Genomic DNA, 25481 nt, shown 5'->3' with positions numbered 1-25481 from the left:
AAATACCAGACAAGATTATCAATTTGATTGAAAATGCAATGAGAACATGGAGACTTGAACTGACAGCTGATGGACAACACATAACTGAAATAAAAAATATAAAAAAGTATTCCCGAAGAGGTTTCCTATCACTATTACTGTTCATCATAGCCATTATGTCCCATAACAATTTACTAAGAAAGTCGAATACAAGTTCACTAATGCAGACGAAGGAATGAAACACCTAATGTACATGGAGAACCTGAAACTTTTTGCAAGAACCAAAATGGAACTAGAGATGCTAATAAACACAACCAGAATTTTTCAGCCAGGATACTCAAATACAATTTGGTATGGAAAAATGTGTACTGCTAGTTATGAGAAAAGCAACGGAAAGTATGAAACTACCCAACCAAGCGGAGATGATGACACTAGGTGAACATGACACCTACAAATATTAGGGAGTTTTAGAAGTAGACATCATTGAAGAAGCAGAAATAAAAGAGAAAATTGGAAATGAATAGGTCAGAAAAACAAGAAAACTCCTAGAAATTGAATTATACTGTAGAATCCTAAAGACTAAAAAGAATGAGAAGAAAAAGGAAAAGAACTAGAAGAAAAGTGTAAGAAGAGAACGCAGAAGAAGAAAAAGAAGAAAAAGAAGACGAAGTAGATGAAGAATAATATTAGGAAGAAGAAAAAGATGATGACGAAAAAGCAGAAAAAGAAGGTAAAAAGAAAAAGAAGTATGCAAAATCAAAGACGAAAAAGACGGAGAAGACGCGGAAGAAGAAGACGTTTAAGAAGAAGAAAACGCTAGAAAATTAGATGAAGAACACGGTTAAGAAGAAGAAGAAGAAGAAGAAGAAGAAGAAGAAGAAGAAGAAGAAGAAGAAGAAGAAGAAGAAGAAGAAGAAGAACAGTTAAAAAGAAGTTGAAGAAGACGGTAAAAAAGAAGAAAGTGAAGATGCTGTAGAAAAAGAAAGCGATAATAAGAGGGAGGAAGAGGAGGAGGAGGAAGAAGAAGAAGAAGAAGAAGAAGAAGAAGAAGAAGAACAACAACAACAACAACAACAACAACAACAATAAATGAATGAATGGAAAGAAGAAGGAAAAGTAGAAGAATTCAAAGTCGAAGACAAAGAAGACGCCAAAAAAGAAAATAAAGATAGTGTACAGTAAACGAGAAGAAGACGTGTAAAAACGAAGAAGATGAAGATGCGGAGGAAGAAGACGAAGAAGACGGTGAAAAAAAGAGGAAGAAGATTATGCTGAAAAAGAAGAAGAAGAAAGTAATAATAATAAGAAGGTGTTACTGAAAAAGAAGTAATAAATGCCATCAAAGTGATTAGCAGCATCAACTGGCCAACGGCCAGTTATAAAGGGCGTGTTTGTTTACTTAATCGCAGTATGGAAGGAATAATTATGGGCAATGTGGAATGTGGTTTAGTAACTATAACACAGATGATGCGCACGGAATTTAGGTGTAATTTAGCCGGAACAATTAGGGAAAACATGCCAAAACGACAATGCCTATATTTTATGTTGTGAGTAAAAATTTTATTTCGGGTAACGTGTCTGATAACGAGACTGAGAAAGGCTTTGTCCGTGTTCGAATATAGTATTCTCTTAATTGAAGAACGACTGGTTATAACGCTAAGGTGTTTGTGCAGATAGTACCATTCTGTCATTCTGCTGAACTAAGAATTGAGAGGGAGTGTTCCGTACTCCGGAATGTTATATCAACGTAATATGTATAAAATTAATGTATTCAGTAAGTGGAATAATTAAACGGTGCCTTGTAGCTAAGTATTACTTTTAATAAAAGAACCTATACTTAAGAGTTTTGTAGGAGGACTAAAGGGTGATATATTTACTACTACCAATATAAGATTATGTTGGTGAGAGAGTAAGTCCAGGAGGAGAAAATATAACTTTTATGGAAAGGTGAGGAAATGTGCGTTTTCAGTATGAGTGACTTTTGAATGTAGAAAGTTTACCTCGTTGGGTTCCTATAGTATCGGGAGTTTCCAGGAAAAATCGTTATCATTTTATAATACTGGAAGAGAATATATATATATATATATATATATATATATATATATATATATATATATATATATATATATATATATATATATATATATATATATATATATATACACTAACAGGCCGCTCGGCGTTGCACGGTCGTAAAATACGCTTAGATATGATTTTATGCAGATTTATTATTTATTATTATTATTATTATAGAGCCAATTCTCTATTGATTATTATATTGTGTCTAATATATACAGGGTGGAACGATAAACCTGTCACCCTAGAAAAGACGACATGACTCCATTTCTTTGATGAAAAACAATTTTCTTTTTCTTTTTCTTTTTTCTTTTTTTTTTTTTTTAGCAGGCCATCGACAAGTTGGCCAGTTGTGTACAAATCTCAAGAGCGATAAGAGCCTTCTATCATGTCTGAAAGTGACACAATGTTCAACGAACGAGATCAGAGATGCTCTGTACCGATCCAAGTTATAACAATAGGACCATTGATTGAGACTGAAGGCGGCTACATTGAATAGATATCAGCTCTACTACATAATCAAGTTACTGGAATTGATTTTTTCAATGAAAGATTTAAAATAAAACTATAGTGTTATTTTCTTTAGGGTGAGAATTTTATCGTTCCACCCTGTAGTAGTATCACCCTGCCTTGCTGTGGCCCGGTCATAAAATACGCTAAAGTATGATATTTTAATTCATACACATTTTGTATTTTTTATTATAGAACTTATACGTTATCTCCTATATAATATTTTGACTACAAAAAGTATCGCAGGTTTGCAATAACAGATGCCACATACTAATTAATTAGGTCTAGGCTATTAGCCACTATCTTATGTAATTTTCAAACACAATTTTAGACATATCAAACCGTTATAGTACAATGCTACATTGCATCCTTGGAGCAACACCATCACAATCGCGACACATATAGAGGAAGGAGCTCTCTGCCCATTAAAAAAAAAAAAACATTTACGAGTACCATTATTTATTTTTCGACTTGGGAGCGGCTTCTCAACTCTTACGCGATGCTATTTTTTTTTCGTTTGTTTTTAAGGGCCGTTTTTCTACATACCCATATTACGTTTTTTTTTATATTAACTATTTCTGCGGACGCTTTTAATTATATACTTTCCAATGATCACCGAAGCTTCAACTATGTTACTTATCGTTGAAACGCTTCCCACCCTTACACAATGCTATTTTTTGTTTTGTTTTCGTTTGCTGACAGACAAACAAATTATAAGAACTTTTTTATTTTTATATATAACACATTATTGGACCCAAAGGCTGAAATTAAACAAGCAAAAATTACATTTTATTATTTTTTTCATCATTTTATATTAGACTAAATTTACAACATTCGAGATCGCTATATTGCTTTTAACAATTGGCCTTTCTAAATTTTGACAGATTGGCCTTTTTAATGTCAAATTTGGCCTTTTTTGCGTTCTTACTTAAAATAGGGTCTCATGAAAAGCATAAAGAAGGCCAAATTTGACCTTATAAAGGTCAATCTGTCAAACACGAAAAAGTACAAATTTTAGAAGCAAAATGGCCGCCTCGATACATTTAGTCTAATAAAAATGAGACAAAAATAAAAATGGATTTTTTTTTTCTGATTTTATTTCAGCCTTTGTGTCTAATAATATGTTTTATATAAACACTAGCGGGGGTACCCGGCGTTGCCCGTGTGTTTGGAGGTGTGTGTGGTGTTAAATAAAAAAGAAACCGAGGGGGGGGTAGGATCGAACCCGAAGCTCTGAGGCAAAGTTTGAAAATAAAATCGGCCACCCAGAATGAGTTACTGAAAGATGTTTGAATTTATTTAAGTAAGAACCAAATTGACAGGGGCACGCACGGAAGTCGTCGAGCGTTACGACGAAGACGACGACGATGATGACGACGACGACAACGTCAATGACCAGGTTTGTTTGTTATAAGCGAAGTCAAAAAAGAAAACAACGTTAAAACTTAAGCGGGGTGGTAATCAAAACATCGAGAAAAAAAACACAAAAAAAACTAACGTAAGGCAAACGAACGATGAAAACAGAAAAACGAACATGTGAAAAATGGCTTGAATAAGCCTGTTTCGATATTAAAATTTAAAAAATCGATGGGTACCCGGGTGTTTTGGGGTGTGTGGTCGGGGGTGCATAAGCGAAGTAAAAAAGAAAACAGAAAAACGGACGTTACGTGAAAAATGGCTGAAATAACACTGGTTCAATATTTAAATTTAAAAAATCGAAAAAAAAGAGAAGACATCTCACACTACGATTCGAAACCAAAACGTTTAGATAATGAACCAACGCGCTAATCAACTGATCTAACACGACGTACATGAAATTCAATCAGTTTTTCAACTATTTAAAGTAAATCAGGTCATGACATCATCTGGCGCATGCGTAGAACTGTTCGTCGTCACGAGAAGACCATTTTATTGACCCCCCCCTGTCGAAAATTGTCGATTTCGAGGTGAAAAAAATGAACTTTTTTGGCCAATTTTTCGATATTTTTCGAGCAATGGATGGGGCTTCGATATGATACCGAGTTTGTGAATTTTCGTCGTGTCTGTCGGAAGTTTTTAGCAGACAGACAAACATACACACATGCATACATACCTACATTTTCGCTTATATATATATAGATAAATAGTTTTTTATAACTTCTGTGTCGGTCAAATAATTTATGCTGTTAACCTACACATTTACCCTAAATTACATTGCCTACGGAAACACTTATTTCTTATACATTTGTTTTTTGTTTACTTCTCTTTCCCGGACTCATTACCAGCACTGCTCATACATTAACTTTGTTTTATTTTTTTTGCTTTCGTTTTTTTTTTTTATTATTTATTATTTATTTATTTATTTTTTTTTTTTTGGTAAACTTTTACTCACCAATTTTCTTTAAAATGACGACTTCTTTAGGTTTTAAATTATGCTTATAAAGACAATATCTTTTAACTTTGACGTAGTTTTTGGGATATGCACTGTACTGCAGTTGTCATAAAATTTGTATGCATGCACGATAAAAAAATCTACTTCTCTCCGACTGACACTGCTACCAACGACTATCAAGGTTAAATTTAGGGCAGATAGCATGACACCCCCTTATAAAATGGGGTGTCTATTACGAAAACCGTTTTTATTATGGCGAAGTTGGGGGTGTCTATTCCGAAAGCCGTTCTTAACATGAGGAGGTTGGGAGTGTCTATTCCGAAAGTTGTTCTTAACATAGTAAACTGTAGTTTAATCTTTTATGGAGGGGAGGGCGGCTGTTTCCACCGGGCAACGCTAGGCAACACTGGGCAACGCAAGTTAATGGGTCCAGCTAGTTGATTGTAATATTCTACTGAATACATAGTAGTGATTTCAATATATATATATATATATATATATATATATATATATATATATATATATATATATATATATATATATGACTTTGGTGCCATCAGCTAAAATCGAAACCAAAACATTTAGCGCTCTAGCCTTAATCGTTACCGTTTAAATTATCGTCAGATGAATAAGAGATAGTTAAAAATGAACCAACTTTAACGCATAAATGTATATTTTTAGACCACAAAAACTGAAAAAGGAGTTTGTTAGAGAACGTTCCTCAGACAGACAGACAGACAGACAGACAAGATTACTTATATATATATACTGTTTTTTTTTGGGGGGGGGGAACAATTCCAACAAAGTGATCGATTACAAAAAAAAAGAACTTTTCGATATAAGAGCTTAATATTTATTTATTTAATTGTACAGAAGTTCAGAAAAACATTGGTACCGTCGATTTCAAGTCCAACATAAGGGGGACCAGTTAATGGTAGATCGTAAATAATGTTAGGCTCACGTACGATTATATATATATATATATATATATATATATATATATATATATATATATATATATATATATATATATATATATATATACGAAGAAATGCACATTAACTTTATTATATAATAGAGAATTAAGTTGTTGTTGTTATGGGAGACTGGCGTTACGGTTAGAAAATTGTCTTTGTGATGTATCAAGCATTATCGACTTAATTCTGCCTGCGATCAATAATATAGCACGTCCCAAGTAGACGGTCGGTGAACACAATCCTACGACTGTTAGATTACCGGAAGGAAGCACTTGTTCTGCACAAGTAAAGCTTTATTTTGACACGCGGATGGCCCAATGATCGCTAGGCATCAAGAATGTATCAAACGGGTTGGTACTGTTATCGTTGTGAATAAAAGGGTTGATATGCCGCAAAACAACAACAACAACAACAACAACAACAACAACAACAACAACAACAACAGCAACAGCATAACGAAATCAAACCAAACTAAACCAAACCAAACTCGCAATTTTGGGAGAAACGGCTTACTTTCCGGACGTTGCATATTTCAGGGGAGAAAAAAGAAAACAAAAACGGAATTGAAAATTATTTAAAAAAATAACTAAACAGTAAGTATTTTTATTTATTATTACTAGCGGGGGAAGGGGGCTTTTTTACGCTTAAATATGATATTTTAATTTGTCCAGATTTGATATACATTACTACAGAGTTGTGATTGCAAAGGTAAAAAAAAAAAAAATAATTCGGGTGTCATCAGCTAGAATCAAAACCGAAGCATTTAAAGCTGGTGACGTTACCACTGCACCAACGTGACACGCATATAAACTGATTAAAATTAAAGATAAACTAAGATGAATGTACAAAATGTTTAAGGATTTTTTTTTTTTCAATTTCGACCCATTTGTGATCCCTTAAAAACAATTTCAACCAGCTAAAAACCCATAAAAGAATGACCCGTAAAAATCCAATCATTTAAGGCCCCTAGCGCCGCTCTGCGACTTTTAGTTTTGAAGGAGATAGAGTTTGAAAATATGGAGACAGACTGACAGACAAACAGACAGACATATAGCCGTTTATATATTAGATTTCTGAGAATCAGTACACTTAAATATTTTATATTAATAAAAGGATACTTCTGAAGTTCACGGACCTTACTGAAATAACACGTTATTGTTTAGAAACCCAGTTTTGACATGAAAGTGAAGAGCGTTTTGTAACTATTATGTACTTAATTAGATAAATAACCTACCTAAAAAAAATAGTACGGCCTGTGTTCTGAATAAGTACCGATAAAAGTACAGAATAGTTAACATTTAAGAATTCGTACACAACAACAAAGTTACGTAATTCATATAAAATGCATCAGAATAAAAGTTCTTAGCCAAACTCAGCTAGTTTTAACGTGTGGAAACGATTACTAAAGAATGGTAAATGTATTCAAAAATTAACGCTGGAAAACACATAAACCAAAAAATAAATAAATAAAATAAAAAATAAGAAGAAAAAAAGATAAGTATATAAATAAGACCGGTATTTTTAAAGTGAAAAATGATTTCTAATATATTTCTGGGCAGGAGCTACTAGAAGCAGCTTGTCCTGCCTTGACAGAGTTCAAAATAGACTTCGTAGCTTAGTGGGTGATGTCCTTTTCTCTTCCCTGCAACCTCTTTCCCATAGAAGAGACGTTGTGGGCCTGTCTCTGCTTTATCATTATTTTCATGGCAAGTGCTCGTCTGAGCTTCAATCTGTGGTCCCCCTCCCTTGCCAAACTTTCACGAAAAACACTCGTCTAGCAAAAACAACTATCAATAATTTCCCACACTCTTCATCAGTGTCTAAACCTAAATGTAGATTCCATGAACAAAGCTTCTTTCTTAAAACCCTCTTCCGTTTGCCTGCTTTCCAGCTGACTACAATTTGATTGTCTTCAAGTCCAACGTAAACAAGTTCTTGATGAACCGTCCCCCTAATTAATCCAATTTACAAAATTTCTACTGCTTATGATTACTACGCTATAATCCCATTGACTAATGTATATCCATTAACCCTTATCCTCGAGTGGCTTCTGGGCATTGATAAGTGGGACTCCTTTGTAAAAAAAAAATGGTAATACGTCTTGCAGTTCATTTCCACACATTAAAACTAGCCTGGTTCAACAGAGCAATTCATTCTAATATGTTTTATATGAATTATATATTTTTGTTTTTTTATTTGTTTGATTGTTTACAAGTTTTCGAGTGTTAAACATTCTATAGTTTTTCCTTTAAACATAAAAAAACACATTGGCTCATGGTAAATATCATGGCTACACATTCAATGCTTTTGGTGGTGGAAAAGTGTAATTTTCAGTCAAATAAACTTTAAAAATACCAATGTAATGCTTCTCTATTGACTACAACGTAGTAATTTTCAAGTCCAACGTAAACAAATACTCTTAAGTAATCAAATCCTGCGTTTTCAGCCACTTCTTCTAATTTTCTCACAATATTGTTCTTTATATCCAATTGAAAGTAACCCTTATCCTCGAGTGGTATTGATCCTTGATAAGTAGTGACTCATTCTTATAAAAAGACGCTTTCTGATTTACATGGAATTTGAGACATAGATATTAGGAATCAATCAAAATCGTTTTGACTAAAATTAGAATGAAGATTCTAGACATAAGTTTTAGTTGCGTATTTCTAACTCTATCTATACTATTATATCAAAGGAACTTTTGTGTATGTGTGAGTTCGTTCCCTATGAACTCAAAAAACGGCTAGGCCGATTTTTATGAAATTTCACATGAAGGTACTTTATAGATAGGTTTTCTATCAGAATGTCTTCGGTAAGTATCGATAATCGATAATCAAAACAATCCAATGAAAAAAGGAACAGGTGACTTTGACCAAAGTTAACACCTTACACAGCCTAACACCACAAGTACAATTGAGAAGTTTTATTACCACACAAGCTGAAAGACTCGACATAAAGTCAACAGTAAGTTCTTTGATTTGACAGGGGCACATTTGAAATGACTGCTTCTGTTTAAAACACAATTGCACGATGATACTTGATTTTAATTTTAAACTTCAAGTCAAGTCATTATATATAAAAATAATTTAATAAAATCAACAGCACAACACAGAACAGTGAAATTGCACTGTGGAAAACCTACTGTTGATGTTAAGACCTTTTACGTATTTTAAATATATTGTAGACTAAGTCACTATAAGAAGGCATGTGTAGCTTCCCCCTGTTACAGCATGATGGGTCCTTAATTAGATCAGGAAATCAATATATATATAAAATTATCTACAGACAGGATGTTTCACTGTATCACAGCCCTCCAGTGTGACTAGAGTAGCACCCACCCCGAACCAGGTATCGAATCTAAAAGCAGCTAGTTGATTGTTGGCAGTTTTACCCTTTGGCTCATAGGATCGGTGCCTGCAAACAATATTATAAAATGTCTATATAAACATTTGACCACCGCTTTTACAGTGCTCTATTTGTTTGTTTATTTGCACTAAACAAACAAATTTTTAAAAGTTTTAAATAGTTTATATATATAAATAGTTTATGTGTGTGTGTGTGTGTGTGTGTGTGTGTGTGTGTGTGTGTTTTATTACTGTCTTTGGCCTGCTTAGTTACACATATTTCCACTACCAAATCGATCCGATAGTTTATTGTGAATTCGATTTGGTAGTGGGAACATGTGTAACTAAAACCAAAAACTGTAATAAAACATATTTTGCTCTACTGTAATATTAAGCACTTTTTCAGTTTTTTTTATCATTTAACACTTACTTATTATATATATATATATATATATATATATATATATATATATACATATATATATATATATATATATATATATATATATATATATAGAGAGAGAGAGAGAGAGAGAGAGAGAGAGAGAGAGAGAGGTATGTAAACGTGAAAATGTCTGTGGGTGTGTATCTGTGTACATTTTCCTACCAAATAACTCTGTCAATTTTCGGTCAAGAGATTTGAGACTTGACATAAGGAGTTTTGGGATTTGGGAAAATCTTTTTAATCGATTTTTGGCCAGATATTTGGCTGTCAAGGGGTCACAGTTCAACGATTTGACCTTTGAAAACTCTACCAAACTCCTCCGACAATTTTGGGTCTAAACACTTAAAATTTTAAATGTAGGTTACTTGGACATGATTTTTAATTTGATTTGAGCCCCCCCAAAAAATAAATGCTAAAGGGTCAAAATTGGGGTCAAACTTTTTTTAAAAATTGACGTCTGCGGTCTCTACCAAATTACTCAGTCAATTTCTGGTCTAAAAATTTGACATGTTACATAAAGTGTATTCAGAGATAGGGCAAGCCTTTTAATCGGTTTGGGTCAAAACTTTGAGCTTCCAAGGGGTCAAAGTTCAAAAGATTTTACCTTTGTGGTGTCTAGCAAACTACTTAGCCAATTTTGGTTCTAAACATTTGAAATTTATACATAACAAGTAGTCAGACATGCGGCACGCATTTTAATCAGTTTTGGGGCGAAAAATTGGCTGCCAAAAGGTCAAAGTTGAAAGAGTTGACCTTTGCAGATTCTACCAAATTCCTCCACCAATTGTAGGTTATTTGGACATGGGTCAAACATTTTAATTTAATTTGAGCCAAAAACAATAAATGCTAAGAGGTCAAAATTGGAGTAAAAGTTTTTAAAAAATTTGCCGTCTGCAGTCTTTACCAACTTTTCTTTATGGTAGTTAAGGAAGCCTATTATATAGAAAGGCATTACCATACATATTCACACTTTTTAATCTATATATATGCATATAAAGTTATGAACAGTACATAGGACCTGAGCAAAGCCGGGCGGAACTGCTAGTATATATATATAAAAGTGAAATTGTCTGTGTGTGTGTGTGTGTGAGTGTGTGTGTGTGTGCATTTCTCTACCAAACTACTCTGTCAATTTTCAGTCTACAGACTCAATATTTGACATAAAGGGGTATTGAGATTTGGGAAAATCTTTTTAATCAGTTTTCAGCCAGAAATTTGGCTGTCAAGGGGTTAAAGTTCATTTGAAAACTCTATCAAACTCCTCTGCCAATTTTGGGGCTAAACAATTGAAATTTTAGATGTAGATTACTTGAACATGGATCAAACTTTTTAATTTGATTTGACACCAAAACAATAAATGTTATGGGTCAAAATGTTACGAGTCAAAGTTTAAAAAAATTTGACCTTTTCAGTCTACCAAATTACTCAGCCAATTTTTGGTCTAAACATTTGAAATTTTACATAAAGTGTATTCAGACATACAGTAAGCTTTTTAATTGGTTTTTGGCCGAAATTTTGGCTGCCAAGGGGTCAAAGTTCAAAAGATTTGATCTTTTCGACTTCTAGCAAACTACTCAGCCAATTTTGGGTCTAAACATTTGAAATTTTACATATATATATATATATATATATATATATATATATATATATATATATATATATATATATATATATATATTATCAAGGTAATAATAATATATATATATAATGACAACCAGTAGGGCCCATGGTTATGAAAGTCGGCTTATGATTTTTTTATACGTTTCCAAAAAAATTTTTATTATGTTTGAAAGATGAAATTCTAAAATTAATCTCCAAAAGGAAAAATGTATTTTTACACGTGAAGAAAAGTTATAATGAAGTTATAATTTTTTTAAATGTGACCATCCATTTTTGTCCCCATTCCATTACAGTTTGGAGGTCTTTCTCTAGAGTTTCTGCCATTTCCTTAGATATGTGTTCATTTGTTTCCCCTCGTGCCTGTTATAGAGTGTGGTGTCATCAGCAAATATACCCATCTCAAAGACAATTTTATCAGGGAAGAAATTTATCAATATTAGGAATAATAAAGTTCAAAGGATAGACCCCTGAGGTACACCCACATTTATATCATATTGTTTAAATGTACGACCGTCGAAGACAACCTGGATTCTTTTCTTATTTAAGAAGGATTTAATTATGTTAAGTGTTCGTCCAGTGATACCGTATGATCTGATTTTCCTGAGAAGACCATCGTGCCAAACCCTGTTAAAAGCCTTAGATATATTTAGGGTTACCGCTTTACCCTTTCCTGTTTTGTTCAGTGTATGGTATATATTTCACCTCGCTAGGGTCGAGTTCGACACGATCCACCGAATGAAGGTCGACGGTTATATCAATTGAAACATTGTGAGAAAAACGATTGTGAGAAATAAAGATGAGAACAGTAGTCGGAATAATTCAATCCGAACGAATAATCCTTTTTTTAAATTTTAGATATTATTCTTCCTGGATAATGGTGATCAAGAATATACTAACATTAATTTCGTTACATATTATTATTATCATCATCATCATCATCATCATCATCATCATTATTATTATCATTATTATTATTATTATCATTATTATTATTATTATTATCATTATTATTATTATCATCATTATTATTATCATTATTATTATTATTATCATTATTATTATTATCATCATTATTATTATTATTATTATTATTATTATTATTATTATTATTATTATCATTATTATTATTATCATTATTATTATTATTATTATTATTATCATTATTATTATCATTATTATTATTATTATCATTATTATCATTATTATCATTATTATTATCATTATTATCATTATTATTATCATTATTATTATTATTATTACTATTATTATTATTATTATTATTATTATTATTATTATCAGAAGGCGCATCACGTGAACTCAAGGAAACTTGAACTGATAAAACTTTTATAAACTGAGCTCCCCGCCTTCTTCCAAAAGAAAAAGATGGCATCATCCTCCATTGACACTACACAAAATAGTTGTCAAGAGCCGAGGAATACGAAAAGACCGAGGAGGGATAGCACTAACCAGACCTCCACTGGAAGTGTATAGAGATTACTAAGATTTTGAAGCGCTTATTATCACCCAAATTCCAGAGAAAATCAATGTCGTTATTAGCGAGAAGTCAATAGTAAGCGGCAGTTATGATAATGCAAAATCATTTGCAAATGTTTATGGAACGATGTGGAAGGTACTGGAAATCTGCGAGGACTTTCTTGCACTCAGACTCGAGGGAACACCATTGATTATTGTCAGTGAGTAACACTGATGATGATCAGTATGAAAACTCCTAATGAGTAAAGAATAGAAAAAGAAAGCAAAGATGTAAAATTGTATCATGAAAAAATATACAAATCAAAAGACGTGAAATCGAATGAAACTTTTCTGTAGATGAATCGCTTCTAAAATAGAACAGGACAATAAAATAGAGCAGGAAAATTATTGCAAAAAAATATCCTCACACCATTAAGAGTACTCTCACTACTACCATCACAACCAACAACAATCTACATTTTATTTTCAGGCAAAATATCGTCTGCATTATTTAAAATATTTTAACTGCAGTTTTTATGTATTGATTTTTTTTTTTTTTGCTATCTTCATCTTCATAGTTGTTGTTTCATCACGTTTCGATCAACTATTCTTCTAACCTTCTTCAGGTGGTTAGCCGCAACGAGATAGGAATGATGATTCTTATAACTGTGTCCCCAGTAATTATTGCCATCCATAATTATTGTTGTCTCACTAAGTTTTTGACCAACTAATCCACTGGCCATACTTTGGGTAGGATTGAAACCGCTATCTTCAGGCAATGCTCATATATATATATATATATATATATATATATATATATATATATATATTGAATCCTTTGAGATAAGGCTTCAAATTACGAAGCCTCATCTAAAAGGTTTAAAAAAAAATTAATTTTGATTTCATATCAAGTATAGTTTTCTGTTTCTATGTGTGTTGACCAAAAAGACAGAAACTACACAGGACACACTCATAAAAAGGCATTGGCTCGGATATCTTTTGTAAGATTCATTCTTTCTAAAAGCAAAAGGTCAACAGGAACAAAGTCAGAAGGGTCAACATTTAGACCGATTTTTTTTTTTTTTTTCCAGTTGATCATTTTGCTGTTAACAAATATTTTTGACGAAAAGAATTGACTTTTCCACACACGTTGGAATTGACTTAATTTAAGCAAAAGGGGTTCAAAAGATTGTACTACGTTTGCAAATACAGTGAATAAGGAATGTGAAAAATTGAAACTCAGTGAACTTTCTCCACACATGTTCAGGTATTTAATATTTGTCTTATCTTGTAATATATTGGTATTATGTCTCTAAAAGACATTGAAATAAAATTATATCTAATATCAAAATTATAACAAAATTCTAAATTAGCATTATAAAATATAGCGGACGAATGTCAATGAAAAATAAATCTATGCAATTACAACTTGGTTGTCTTCATGTCCAACATCAACAAATTCCTGATAAGCCGTCCCCTTAAGTAATCCAATTTACCAACTTTCCATTACTAACGATTACTACAATATTGTCCTATTGACTACTGTACACGCTATAATCTTTATCCTCGAGTGACCTCTGGGCCTTGATAAGTGGTGACTCCTATGTAAAAAAAAAAAAAAAAAAAAAAAAAAAAAAAACACCGCAAAAATGAAGTAAGAGATATTCCATACAAACGAACAAAGTAAAGAAAAGATTTTCTTTCGAATCCTCTTTATGGATGCGATCAAATAGATTTACATAAAAAAATTGTCAATTAAAAAATAAGGAACGTTGTAACGAACGCGCATATGCAAATGCCGAACCGTGTGCAATGAAAAAGACTATAAAAAGATTGTGTGCACCGACCGACGATGACGTTCAGAGCACGTTCAAGAGCACATTCGGAACGACGTTCGAGAGGACAGAGGTCAGAAAGAAGGAGTACGATTACGGCTTTATTCAGGAAAGTACATAAATGTTGTTAAAAAAATAAAAAGTCGAGTCAGTACTTGTCCTATGTCCATTGCGACGTAGACTCCATACATTGGGTCTACATGTGTAAACGTGAGTAATGCTACAACGTTATGAGTGTGATAGTTTTCATATTGTTCTCATAAAGACATAAGTGCATAAATACCAATTTGTTTTCTATATTATTTTCTAATAATCTAGAATTTTTTTTTTTTTTTGTATTTATGCACTTATTGTACTGAAATAATGACGTTATTATTTAGAAAGCCATTCTTAACATAGGGAGAGGAGGGTGTTTTGTAACTATTCTGTACTTTCAACTAACAGTTTAAAAAAGATATCGTAAAACTTCAACTTAACTTGAAAATGCTATTTAAAAAAAAAAATAGCACGGTAAATAGGTGCATAATCATCAGAATTCTTAAAACCCTAATCCACAAAAACAGAAAATGCATCCATTACGACAAAAGAAAAGAAAATGTAACGTTCAATTGCCTCAAAGTTTTATCTGATAAATCGATATGGAAAAACAATCGTCAACTCAGTGCTAACTAAAAAAAATTCTTGTAAAAATTGCCCAAGAAACAATCGGTACAATTAAATGGCACTTCTACACTATTGGAACGAAATTTCGGAAATCGTAAAAGTAAATCTCACATGAAAACAATGGTATCTATGTATTCCTCGTATTTTTAAGAGTATTATATCCAAAAATTATGAAAGTCGATGAAATAAAAAATCATTTATTAACGAAAATAAAAATAGAATTTAATGAAAACGATCGTAAAATAGAGGGGAGTTCGAAAGGAGGGTAATTTTCCGTTTGGATTTAAACAAAATGACGAAACATTTTCACCTTCTAACACGATTGAAGTTGTTTTGCTTAATAATTCAGTAATATTCAGATAATTTCCACTGCATAATTTGGAAGCTACCATTGTAACTTATTAGAATTGACAAAAAAAAAAAAAAAAATCCGTACTTCAACACTTTATCGCCGAAACTGGAGATGCCATTTTATTTCACGCACTTGCCGTTAAAATGTAAGGGAGAAATGACATATTCATAATTGTTTAAACTACATAGTTCTTTCATAGTTCTTTCCGGAAGTTTATCTAGTTTAATTTTTTTTTTATTTATTTCTAACTTCGGCCATAATTTAAAATACTGATTTCTCCCTTGCATTTTAACGACAGGTGCGTGAAATAAAATGGCGTCTCCAGTTTCGGCGATAAAGTGTAGAAGTACCAAAAACCCAGATGAAAACATTGTTTTTATTTTGTTTTGTTTTGTTTTTATCTGAAAACTATTTATCGACTACAAATCTCGCCCCAATTCTGTAGAAGCGTCAATTAAATTTTTAGCAAGGTGAAAGCGTTCGTTATGGATCGATATCGAAACTTGTTCGGAATGGATTGAATGCAGTCAATTAATTTATTGAACGAGCAATAAACATGTTTAGTTTACATTTTATGTAAAAACAACTTCAAATAATGCAGAAAAAAAATTTTAATCAAGTTTTTCCCGGCTTTTTTGTTTTAGTTATTATTCTGAAGATTTAACAATGTACTCAAGTGCAAAAACGATATTCAAAGCAAAATAAATAAATTAATTAAAATATAATACACAACTTTATTTTTAGATCACAAAGACAAGTTGCAGCTCCAAAAATAATTGAAAAAGACTTTAACAATTTAGAAAACATTAGCGTTCTCAGTAAAACAGATTTTGGTGATTGGGCGAGTCCAATGTTTTATTTAAAAACAAACAATAAGAAAGAAAGAAACAAGAAGGAAAAAAAGGAGAAAGAGGATGATGAAGAGGAGAACGAGAAGAAAAATAAGGGGTTGTACTGATTACTTAACTGGATTAAAAAATTAGCAGCCTCGCAATTCTTGCTTCCTTTAGTCCTCACATTTCATGAACGATGTTTCTGCCAAAAAAAGGAAGAATTGCTGTTTTCTGGGTCAGAATCTGTTCATCCATTACTTATTGCTGGCTATTTTTGTTTAACTTCAAGTGGCATTTTTAATATAAGAATAATGTATAGGTATGGCTTGTTGTCTACAAATAGAAATTATGAATGTATTCGTATATGCATAAATAGTGCATTTGGCCGTCTGAACAGAAGTTGTTTTGGAATATTTTTAAATCATACAATATTTAAAATTGTCCAAACAGCTATGAAACAATTGTAACGCATCAGAAAGTCACAATATGATGTTCTCAGTTTATATTTTGTTGTTTTGATTTTTGCGAAAATATTATATATATGATGGACTCTCCGTCGATTTTCGACGTATGAGACTCCGACAATTGACCTGAAGATCTAGAACTCAGCGTGTCGACATTCACTTAGACGTATGTGGCACTTTAGTCGTGCTAGAGACTTGCAATGACGACCGCAGTGGTGACAGATATAAATGCGAGAATTTAGCTCCACACTGCTCAGTATTATTTTTTGACTTAACTCTCGCTTCTTTTAGTTTTTCGATGCAAAACGCCGAGAACTCCTTGATTTTTCTGTCACACATTTGTATCCACTTCCTTCTGTCTTTTGCAGTTAGCTCAATCTTCTTATATTCAATATTTAGAACCTGCAAATTAGACTTTATTTTGTCTTTGTAACGCAACCATGGTCGTCCCACGTTTCGACGGCCTCTGTCTAATTGGCCATACAGGAGTTGCTTCGGTATCTTATCATCATCCATTCGCATCACATGACCCGCCCATCGAAGCTGCGACTGGATTAAGAAGCTTTCGATGTTGCTGATTTTACAAAGTGTGAATAATTTCGCATTTGATATTTTGTCTTTCAAAGTAAAACCGCAAATGGCACGTAGACATCTCTTATGGAAGACGTCAAGTTGCGAAATTTGTTTTCGGTACGGGGTCCACGTCTCCGAGGCATACAAAAGTGTGGACAGTACCACAGCCTTATATACATGAATTTTTGTCTTCGAGCTTAAACCCCGAACATTCCATAATCTTGTGTGCAGCTTGCCAAAGGCGCTGCTTGCTCGGGAGATACGGTTGATAACTTCATGGTCAAGAGATGCATTTGAATCAACCACACTTCCCAAGTATGTAAACTTGTTAATATACTTCAGGTTTTTCCCATCTACCTGAATCGACATCTGAGGAAAATTGTGCACGGTTTGTTTCTGTTTAACACCCTGTACTTGTTTTGGTGTAGGTGGTGGCTGGTAGATGACTTCCGTTTTCTTTATACTGATTGTCAAGCCAAAGGCTTTACATGCAGTAGAAAATCGATTTACAAGATGTTGAGCCTCCTCCCGAGAAGTCGCGACAAGGGCAGCATCATCTGCAAACAGCAAATCTCTTATAATGGTTCTTCGGAGAAGTGTTTTTGCTTTGAAGCGTTGTTGATTAAAAATCCCACCATCTGTGCGGAATTAGAAATGAACGCCAATGTCAACATCTACAAATGCATATTTCAGCATAACAGAGAAGTAAAGGGCGAATAGTACTGGAGCCATTACACAACCTTGTTTTGTTCCATTGGTCACATTGAAAGGCTCAGAAGAGTCCCCATTGGACATCACTGAAGCCTTCATGCCATCATGGAAGGATGTTATAACTTTGAGCATATTGTTAGGTATACCAATTTTCTTAAGAATTTTCCATAGGGCAGTTCGGTTGACAGTGTCAAAGGCTTTAGTAAGATCAATGAACACTATGTATAGCTCTTGGTTCTTTTCTCGAACTTTCTCAGAGACTTGTCGCAGAGAAAAGATCATATCTATTGTACCCCGAAGAGAGCGGAAACCACACTGCGATTCGGGATATATTTCATCTACAAGATGTCTGATTAATCTGTTGATTATTAGTCTGGCCATGATTTTTCCAGCAATTGAGAGCAGAGATATGCCACGATGATTGTCACAGGACTTCCTCAAGCCTTTATTTTTATAAATATGGTAAATTGATGCATCTTTAAAGTCCTGTGGGACTTTTCCAGATGTCCAAATGGACACGAAAAGTGCATGTAGCTTTCTGGCCAGTTTATGGCCACCATATCTGTAGACTTCCGGTGGTATACCGTCATTTCCTGGTGCTTTACCCAATGATATCTGTTCAACTGCTGTAAGGACTTCTGGGAGAGTTGGTAACACGGATAGTTCTGTTCTCTCGGGAACCTGCTCAATTGAGTTTATAATCTCATCGTCTGTTATCGAAGAAGAATTTATCACTGTTTCAAAATGTTCCTTCCAGCGTCTCAAGATACCGTCCTTGTCTGTCAGTAATGTCCCGTCTTCTGCTAAAATTGGTGAAACTCCTGATTCTTGAGGACCGAAAACCTTTCTTATACCTTCATAAAAGGCTTTTGTGTCCTTTCTGTTGAATGCTGACTGAACAGCTTCTGCGTGTGCGGTCCACCATTTCTCTTTCATCTGTCGTAGTGTCCTCTTCACTTTCCCTTTGCAGGTTTTGTATGCCAATCTTTTTTCAGTAGAGTTTTGGTCGTCAATCCATGCTTTGTGAGCTTGATGCATTTTCTGAATTTGATCCTGGGCTTCTATATCCTGGTCATCAAACCAATCCTGGTGCTTCCGTATGGGTAAGCCTGGCACTTCCAGGGCAGTGGAATGGGTGATATTTCGTAGCGCTTCCCAGGACGCTTCTATGTTGTCAGTTATTTCTACACCATCTAAATTTTCATCCAACTTGTCAGAAAGTATTGTTCGAGTTTCAGTATTCTTAAGTGACAATAAATAATAATATGCCCCGTGGATCACCACCTTACCATGGTGGGGCATTTTGCGAGTCTCTATGACCCCTAGAGCTATGCCGGCGGGAGTCATGTACTCCTGGTAGGGCCACCCAAGCCGGACAGGTCAAAGGGTAGAGTCCAGACGAAGAGTGATCCAGAAAACTGGTGGGATTATACCTGACCACAACGAGAGATGCACCCTTAGTCTTTGTTAAGACATGTATCTAGGAGAGGGAAACTCTGATATAAAACCTGAGGTCTGTTGTTCGCTTCCTCTGTGGCAAATCTTTGCACCGATTTAGTGCTATCAGCAGCACCAAAAAGTGTGGATAGTTGTACACGGGCTTTCACCACTATAATCAAGGCCTATGCGTGGGTTCTCTGACAACTTTGATGGGGTATAGGTTGCACCAACAAAGTCCATGGGCGTAAGGTTGAAGGTGACGGGGATAGGTGAAGGGTATCACTGGAAGTCCTTAGCCGAATGTCTTCACTGTGGCGGCGTATGGGTGATGGCCGTTCTGTGCAAATATGTGTACAATTGCGCAGCTCGTGTCCTCCATTGATGGCAAAGCAGCCCTATTTAGGGATAGCACTGCTTCCCCCATGTATAGGGAAGGGGCGATAAAAGGGGCCCTAAACATTGCTCGTACACGGGTATCCAGTGTGCAGTCGAAATAATTATAAATTAAGTAAGAAATTTAATATTGGATCGTGGAATATTCGCACCCTCCAGGAAAATCCTAATGCACCAGAACGTAAAACAGCGTTGATATCTCGTGAACTTAAGAAATATAAGATCGATATTGCGGCACTCAGTAAAACACGCCTTGCTGGTGTCTCTCAATTTAAGGAGGAAAATGGTGGCTATGTCTTTTTCTCCAAGGGGAGAGGGCCTGATGAGTCTCGCCTCTCTGGTGTGGGATTTGCCGTAAAATCAGAACTAGCCAAATCACTGAAATCTCTTCCCAAAGGTCTATCATATTATATATATATATATATATATATATATATATATATATATATATATATATATATATATATATATATATATATATATAAATTTAGGAAAACTCGATCCCGGAAAACCCGTCCCCTTTTGTTAGGTAGGAAAACTGGTCCCTTATTGAATAAATATCGATTGAAAACACATTTTATGACTGTTTTTGAAGAAGATATTGTCTTTAAAAGAGAATACACATCCCATAATATTTTAAAAAAATATATTTTTACTTGTTTACTATTATTTTAGAAGAATTAAATTAATTTTTCTAAGTTTTCGTTTCCTACCTAGCTTTGAAAGTTTTTGGTCTTTCACCTTATTTTAAAGAGTTTATTTAGTTAAAAAAAAAAAAGTAATGCCGAGCGTTACTTATAAAAAAAAAATGTCCGCCATACGAGGATCACGTCTTAGGAGAATAATTGCTCAAAAATAGAAAATTAAAGAAAATATTAAGGTAGATATTGTTTTAAAACGAGCCCCCCACCCAAAACAAAAGAAAATAAATTTGTATATTTTTAGGTAATAATGCACATCCCATAATATTTAAAAATATATTTTTACATGTTTATTGCTTTAAAGAAATTAAATTGATTTTTCTAAGTTTTCGTTTTCTACCTAGCTTTGTAAGTTTTTGGTGTTTAAACTTATTTTAAAGAGTTTATTTAGTAAAAACAAGTAATGTCAGACTCGACATTACTTAGTAAATAATTTTTAACAAAAAATGTCCGAAAATTAAAGAAAATACTGAGGTAGATATAGTTTTAAAACGAGCCTCCACCACCTCCAAAAGAAAATAAATTTGTATATTTTTAAGTACTGCACAAGTGCCCCTGAAATGACTTTTAAACGATACCCTCCCCTCCTGGCTTTCGAAATAATAACGTTATTATTTCAGCGCGGTACCAATATTACATAAGACCGTGTTTTCTTTTTTGTTATTTTGTAATAACACAAGAATTATTTAAACCGAATTAATTCTTCTAAATAAAATAATTGCTTTCTTTGATAATACGATAATTCTTTCTTAATTTTTGTTTCGTAATGACACAAGAAGTGTTGAAAAAACTAGAGTATTTTTTAAATAAATATTTGGTTTAGTTTTTCGTATCTTGACTCCGTGATCAAGTTTATTTTTTTTAAACAAGAGTTAAAAATAATTTTTAAAAATATTACGGGTGCGCATAGTCTCTTTTAGAAACAATATCTCCTTCAAGAACGGTAATAAAATGTGTTTTCAATCGATATTTATTTAATTAGGGACCAGTTTTCCTACCTACCAAAAAGGGGGGGATTTCATGTCGAGTGTTACGTGTGTGTCAGTTGGCACAGTTTAATATTCAAATTTAAAATCGTTAAATACAATTTAGGCGCGCAGTGCAATTGATTGTTTCGGCGCGTTAAAAAAATTAAAAATGACACCCACGCAAATTCCGGCGTGACCTTTATATACCAAAGGTGCGGACCTAGTTGAAAGCACCCCATGTGATGTCTTCCGTCCAATGGAATTCCTCCTAGGACACATTTTAAAACTGATTTTCTAGAGCTCGTTTGGAGCCGATCAAATCAAATATAAACATGCACAAACACAAAATCTATCTCTTTAGTCTCTTGGCCTTTCGAGCATTCTTTCGTCTCTTTAAACTCTTCCGACTCATTCAGCGCTTTCTCATATGGACTTACCACGCGTGCAAACATCAATTATTTCATTTCCACTGCTCCGCGCATTAATACTCTCTTTTAACAGACGAACATTAATATTGTCTCTGTTACATATTTGAACATTCAAAGAACACAAAAAAAAGAGACTCTCCATCTTTTTTTTTTTTTTTTTTTTTTACAAAGGCATCACCACATTATCAAGGCCCAGAGGCCACTCAAGGATAAGGGTTAAAGAGTGTACAGTAGAAATTGGTCAATATAGTAATCATTAGTAATGAAAATTTGGTAAATTTAATAACTTATATGGAACGGCTCATCAAGAACTTATTTACTTTAGACTTGAACACAACCATATTGTAGTCAGCCGGAAAGCAAGAAAACGGAAGACAATTCATCAGGCGTGCAGTTCTAAGAAAGAAGCTTTGTTCATGGAATCTACGTTTAGGTTTAGGCACAGATAAAGAGTGGGGGAAATTATTGATAGTGTTTACAGCTAGACGAGTGTTTCTTGTGAAAGTTTGGCGAGGGGGGACCATAGATTGAAGCTCAGTTGAACACTTTCCATGAAAATAACGATACATCAGAGACAAACTCGCAACATCTCTTCTGTGAGATAGAGGTTGCAAGGAGGAGAAAAGGACATCTTCTACGAGGCTACGAAGTCTATTTTGAACTCTATCAAGGCAGGACAAGTCCTTTCTAGCAGCTCCTGCCCAGATGTGGCAACAGTATTCCATCCTTGGACGTACCTGGCTCTTATATAGATAGAGAATAGCATCAGCAGTGAGATATCTACTGGATCGATAGAAAGATCCCACCATTTTTCCAGCGGCCTTGGCAACAGATTTGATATACGTGTTCCATTTAAGATCAGGAGTAATGGTCAAGCCCAGAAGCTTGTCAAAACTTGAGGCCTCCTGAAGACGAGAGCCATTCATTTCAATTGATGACAAATGTGGATTAGAATGTTGATGATGAGAGAAGCTTGGTTTTAGATGCATTAAAAGTAACCAGCCACTCCTTTCCCCATTGTACTATGTGCTCAAGATCAGAGGAGAGAGAATTCATATGAACTAAAAAAAAAGAACTCTGAAATATTGAGAACTATGTTTTAACTTGTTATTGTTTGTTATTTCTATTCCGGAAATAAACCTCCGTTTGTGTTGCACATAAGATTTCTTATTTTTATTTTTATTATTTGTGGAGGAAGTCAGTTCCCCCAAAAAGGCCAGGCGACCCCCACACGTGAGAACGAGAAATAATGTCCGACATGAGGGTATATCACATTGTTTTTCGGAGGGAGATATAGTTTTTACCCCCCCCCTCTCTCTCTCTCTAAATTATATTTTAAAAAATATTAAAATTTATTATTTTCTTTTTAAAACCAAATCTCCCTCAGTAATTTCTTTAATTTTCTATTTTTGTAGCGATTATCAAGACCCCTAAGATGTGATATACCTATAACCCTAATACCCTCTCTTGTCAGAGGTCCGGGCCGCATCTGTCGCTATCCTGGTTCACGGGAGCATACTTGTGATGTACTTCTGGCCGTGTTCGTCGCTCCCAGCTCACAGGACCATAGATGCAACCCAGCAGGGCTACATTCTTACTTGTCTAGTGGTGGACCCCTCAAGGGTGACCAGACTCTCACTAGTCACTGGAAAATATCTTTCTGCTGCTCAGGGCACGCGAAATGTGCATGACCCTAAGTCCGTGTGGCAACATTGTCGATTTCAGTCGTCACTCTGGCTTCGTGCTGGATCCAGTCTATCTCTTTACTCATCTGGCGTCGGGGCATACCTGAAATAAACTGTATCCTCATTCAGGCCGGCAATCAAGAAACAAGGAAAAACTCTGGGATATTTTTACATAACGAAACAAAATAATTATTCATAAATCGTTTTACACTTGTTTATAGTCGAGTTCTTTGATCCAAGCTTCATAATGCAGAAATCCAAGGTAGCTGATCAGCGGCTTGGTTCCCACCAGTTTTGGCAAATAACAAATAGGATCCTGAACAGAAGTGTGCGTTCTATCCCAACCATTATCAATGGACCAGAGGTTATCTCGTCAGCGTCAGACAAGGCCAAACTATTTGCAAAGAACTTTGCAGCTAATTCTACCCTATGCGACGAAGGCAATCAACTCCCCATATTTCCTCCTATAACACAGAACAAGCTAGGTAATATACAAATATCCGTGCATGAGGTCGCCAAGCTAATAAAAAACCTAGATTCCAGTAAAGCAACTGGCCCTGATGGCATCCCAATTATAGTGTTAAAAAAGCTTCAACCAGAACTTGCTCCCATACTTACGAAACTATTTAAGCGCTGCCTTAAGGAGAAGTGCTTTCCGACCCCCTGGAAGACCTCATCAGTTTGCCCTGTATTTAAGAATTCAGGTGATAAGTCATCTCCCTCTCAATACAGACCAATAAGTCTTCTCTGTGTTATGAGTAAGTTACTGGAATCAATATTAAATAGAGAAATAGTCAACCACCTCAGCAGAAACAACCTTCTTAGTGACACACAATATGGTTTCCGCTCTGCAAGATCTACTGCAGATGTGCTGACGGTTATATCCCACAGGATTAGTGAATCTCTTGACAAAGGCTTCCTTTCTAGGGCAATTGCTCTTGACATATCAAAGGCCTTTGACAAAGTATGGCATAAGGGTCTACTTCACAAGATTTCCAGCTACGGTATAACTGGAAATGTTTTCTCAATCATTAAATCATTTCTCTCCGATAGGCTCATAAGAGTAGTGGTAGATGGACAAAAATCGGAGGCCTGCAATATAAATGCTGGAGTCCCTCAGGGGTCAATCCTCGGCCCAACTCTCTTCCTGATCTACATCAATGACCTCCCTAAACACATACTTAAATCATTCGTTGACATCTATGCTGATGACACGACCATCTACGGCAACACATCAAAGGCTGTAAATGACGAAGTTCTCTCGGATTCTCTCTCCTCTGATCTCGAGCGCGTGGTTCAGTGGGGGAAGATGTGGCTAGTTACCTTTAATGCATCTAAAACCAAACTCCTATCCTTACATCATCAACGCTCTGATCCCCAGCTGGCATCAATTGTGATGGATGGCTCTCGTCTGGGTGAGGCCCCGTGTTTTGACGAGCTTCTGGGTTTGACCTTTACTCCTGATCTGAAATGGAACACGTACATCAAGTCTGTTGCCAAGGTCGCAGGAAAGATGGTGGGATCCTTCTACCGCTCCAGAAGATATCTCACTACTGATGCAATTCTCTATCTATATAAAAGCCAAGTACGGCCAAGGATGGAGTACTGTTGCCATATCTGGGCCGGAGCTGCTAAGGACA

At 34.6% G+C, this 25481-nt stretch overlaps 1 protein-coding gene across 3 annotated transcripts in view; it reads left to right on the top strand.

Moving 5' to 3' along the window:
- Window positions 1-6153: 6153 nt before the first annotated feature.
- The window catches only part of LOC145259917 (uncharacterized), a 39834-nt gene continuing 20506 nt past the window's right edge, over window positions 6154-25481 (top strand). For all 3 annotated transcript variants that reach the window (XR_013864230.1, XR_013864229.1, XM_080117870.1), the window contains exon 1: window positions 6154-6506. Coding sequence is in view for 1 of the 3 variants with exons in the window: in XM_080117870.1 (XP_079973996.1) it covers window position 6506 (1 nt within the window). In the remaining 2 variants the exon portion in view is untranslated. The remainder of the gene's footprint in view (window positions 6507-25481) is intronic.

Source organism: Euprymna scolopes, chromosome 35, assembly GCF_053919585.1.
Source record: "Euprymna scolopes isolate OS-2025 chromosome 35, ASM5391958v1, whole genome shotgun sequence".
Classification (NCBI taxonomy): domain Eukaryota; kingdom Metazoa; phylum Mollusca; class Cephalopoda; order Sepiida; family Sepiolidae; genus Euprymna; species Euprymna scolopes.
This window is presented reverse-complemented; position numbering and strand designations above follow the sequence as displayed.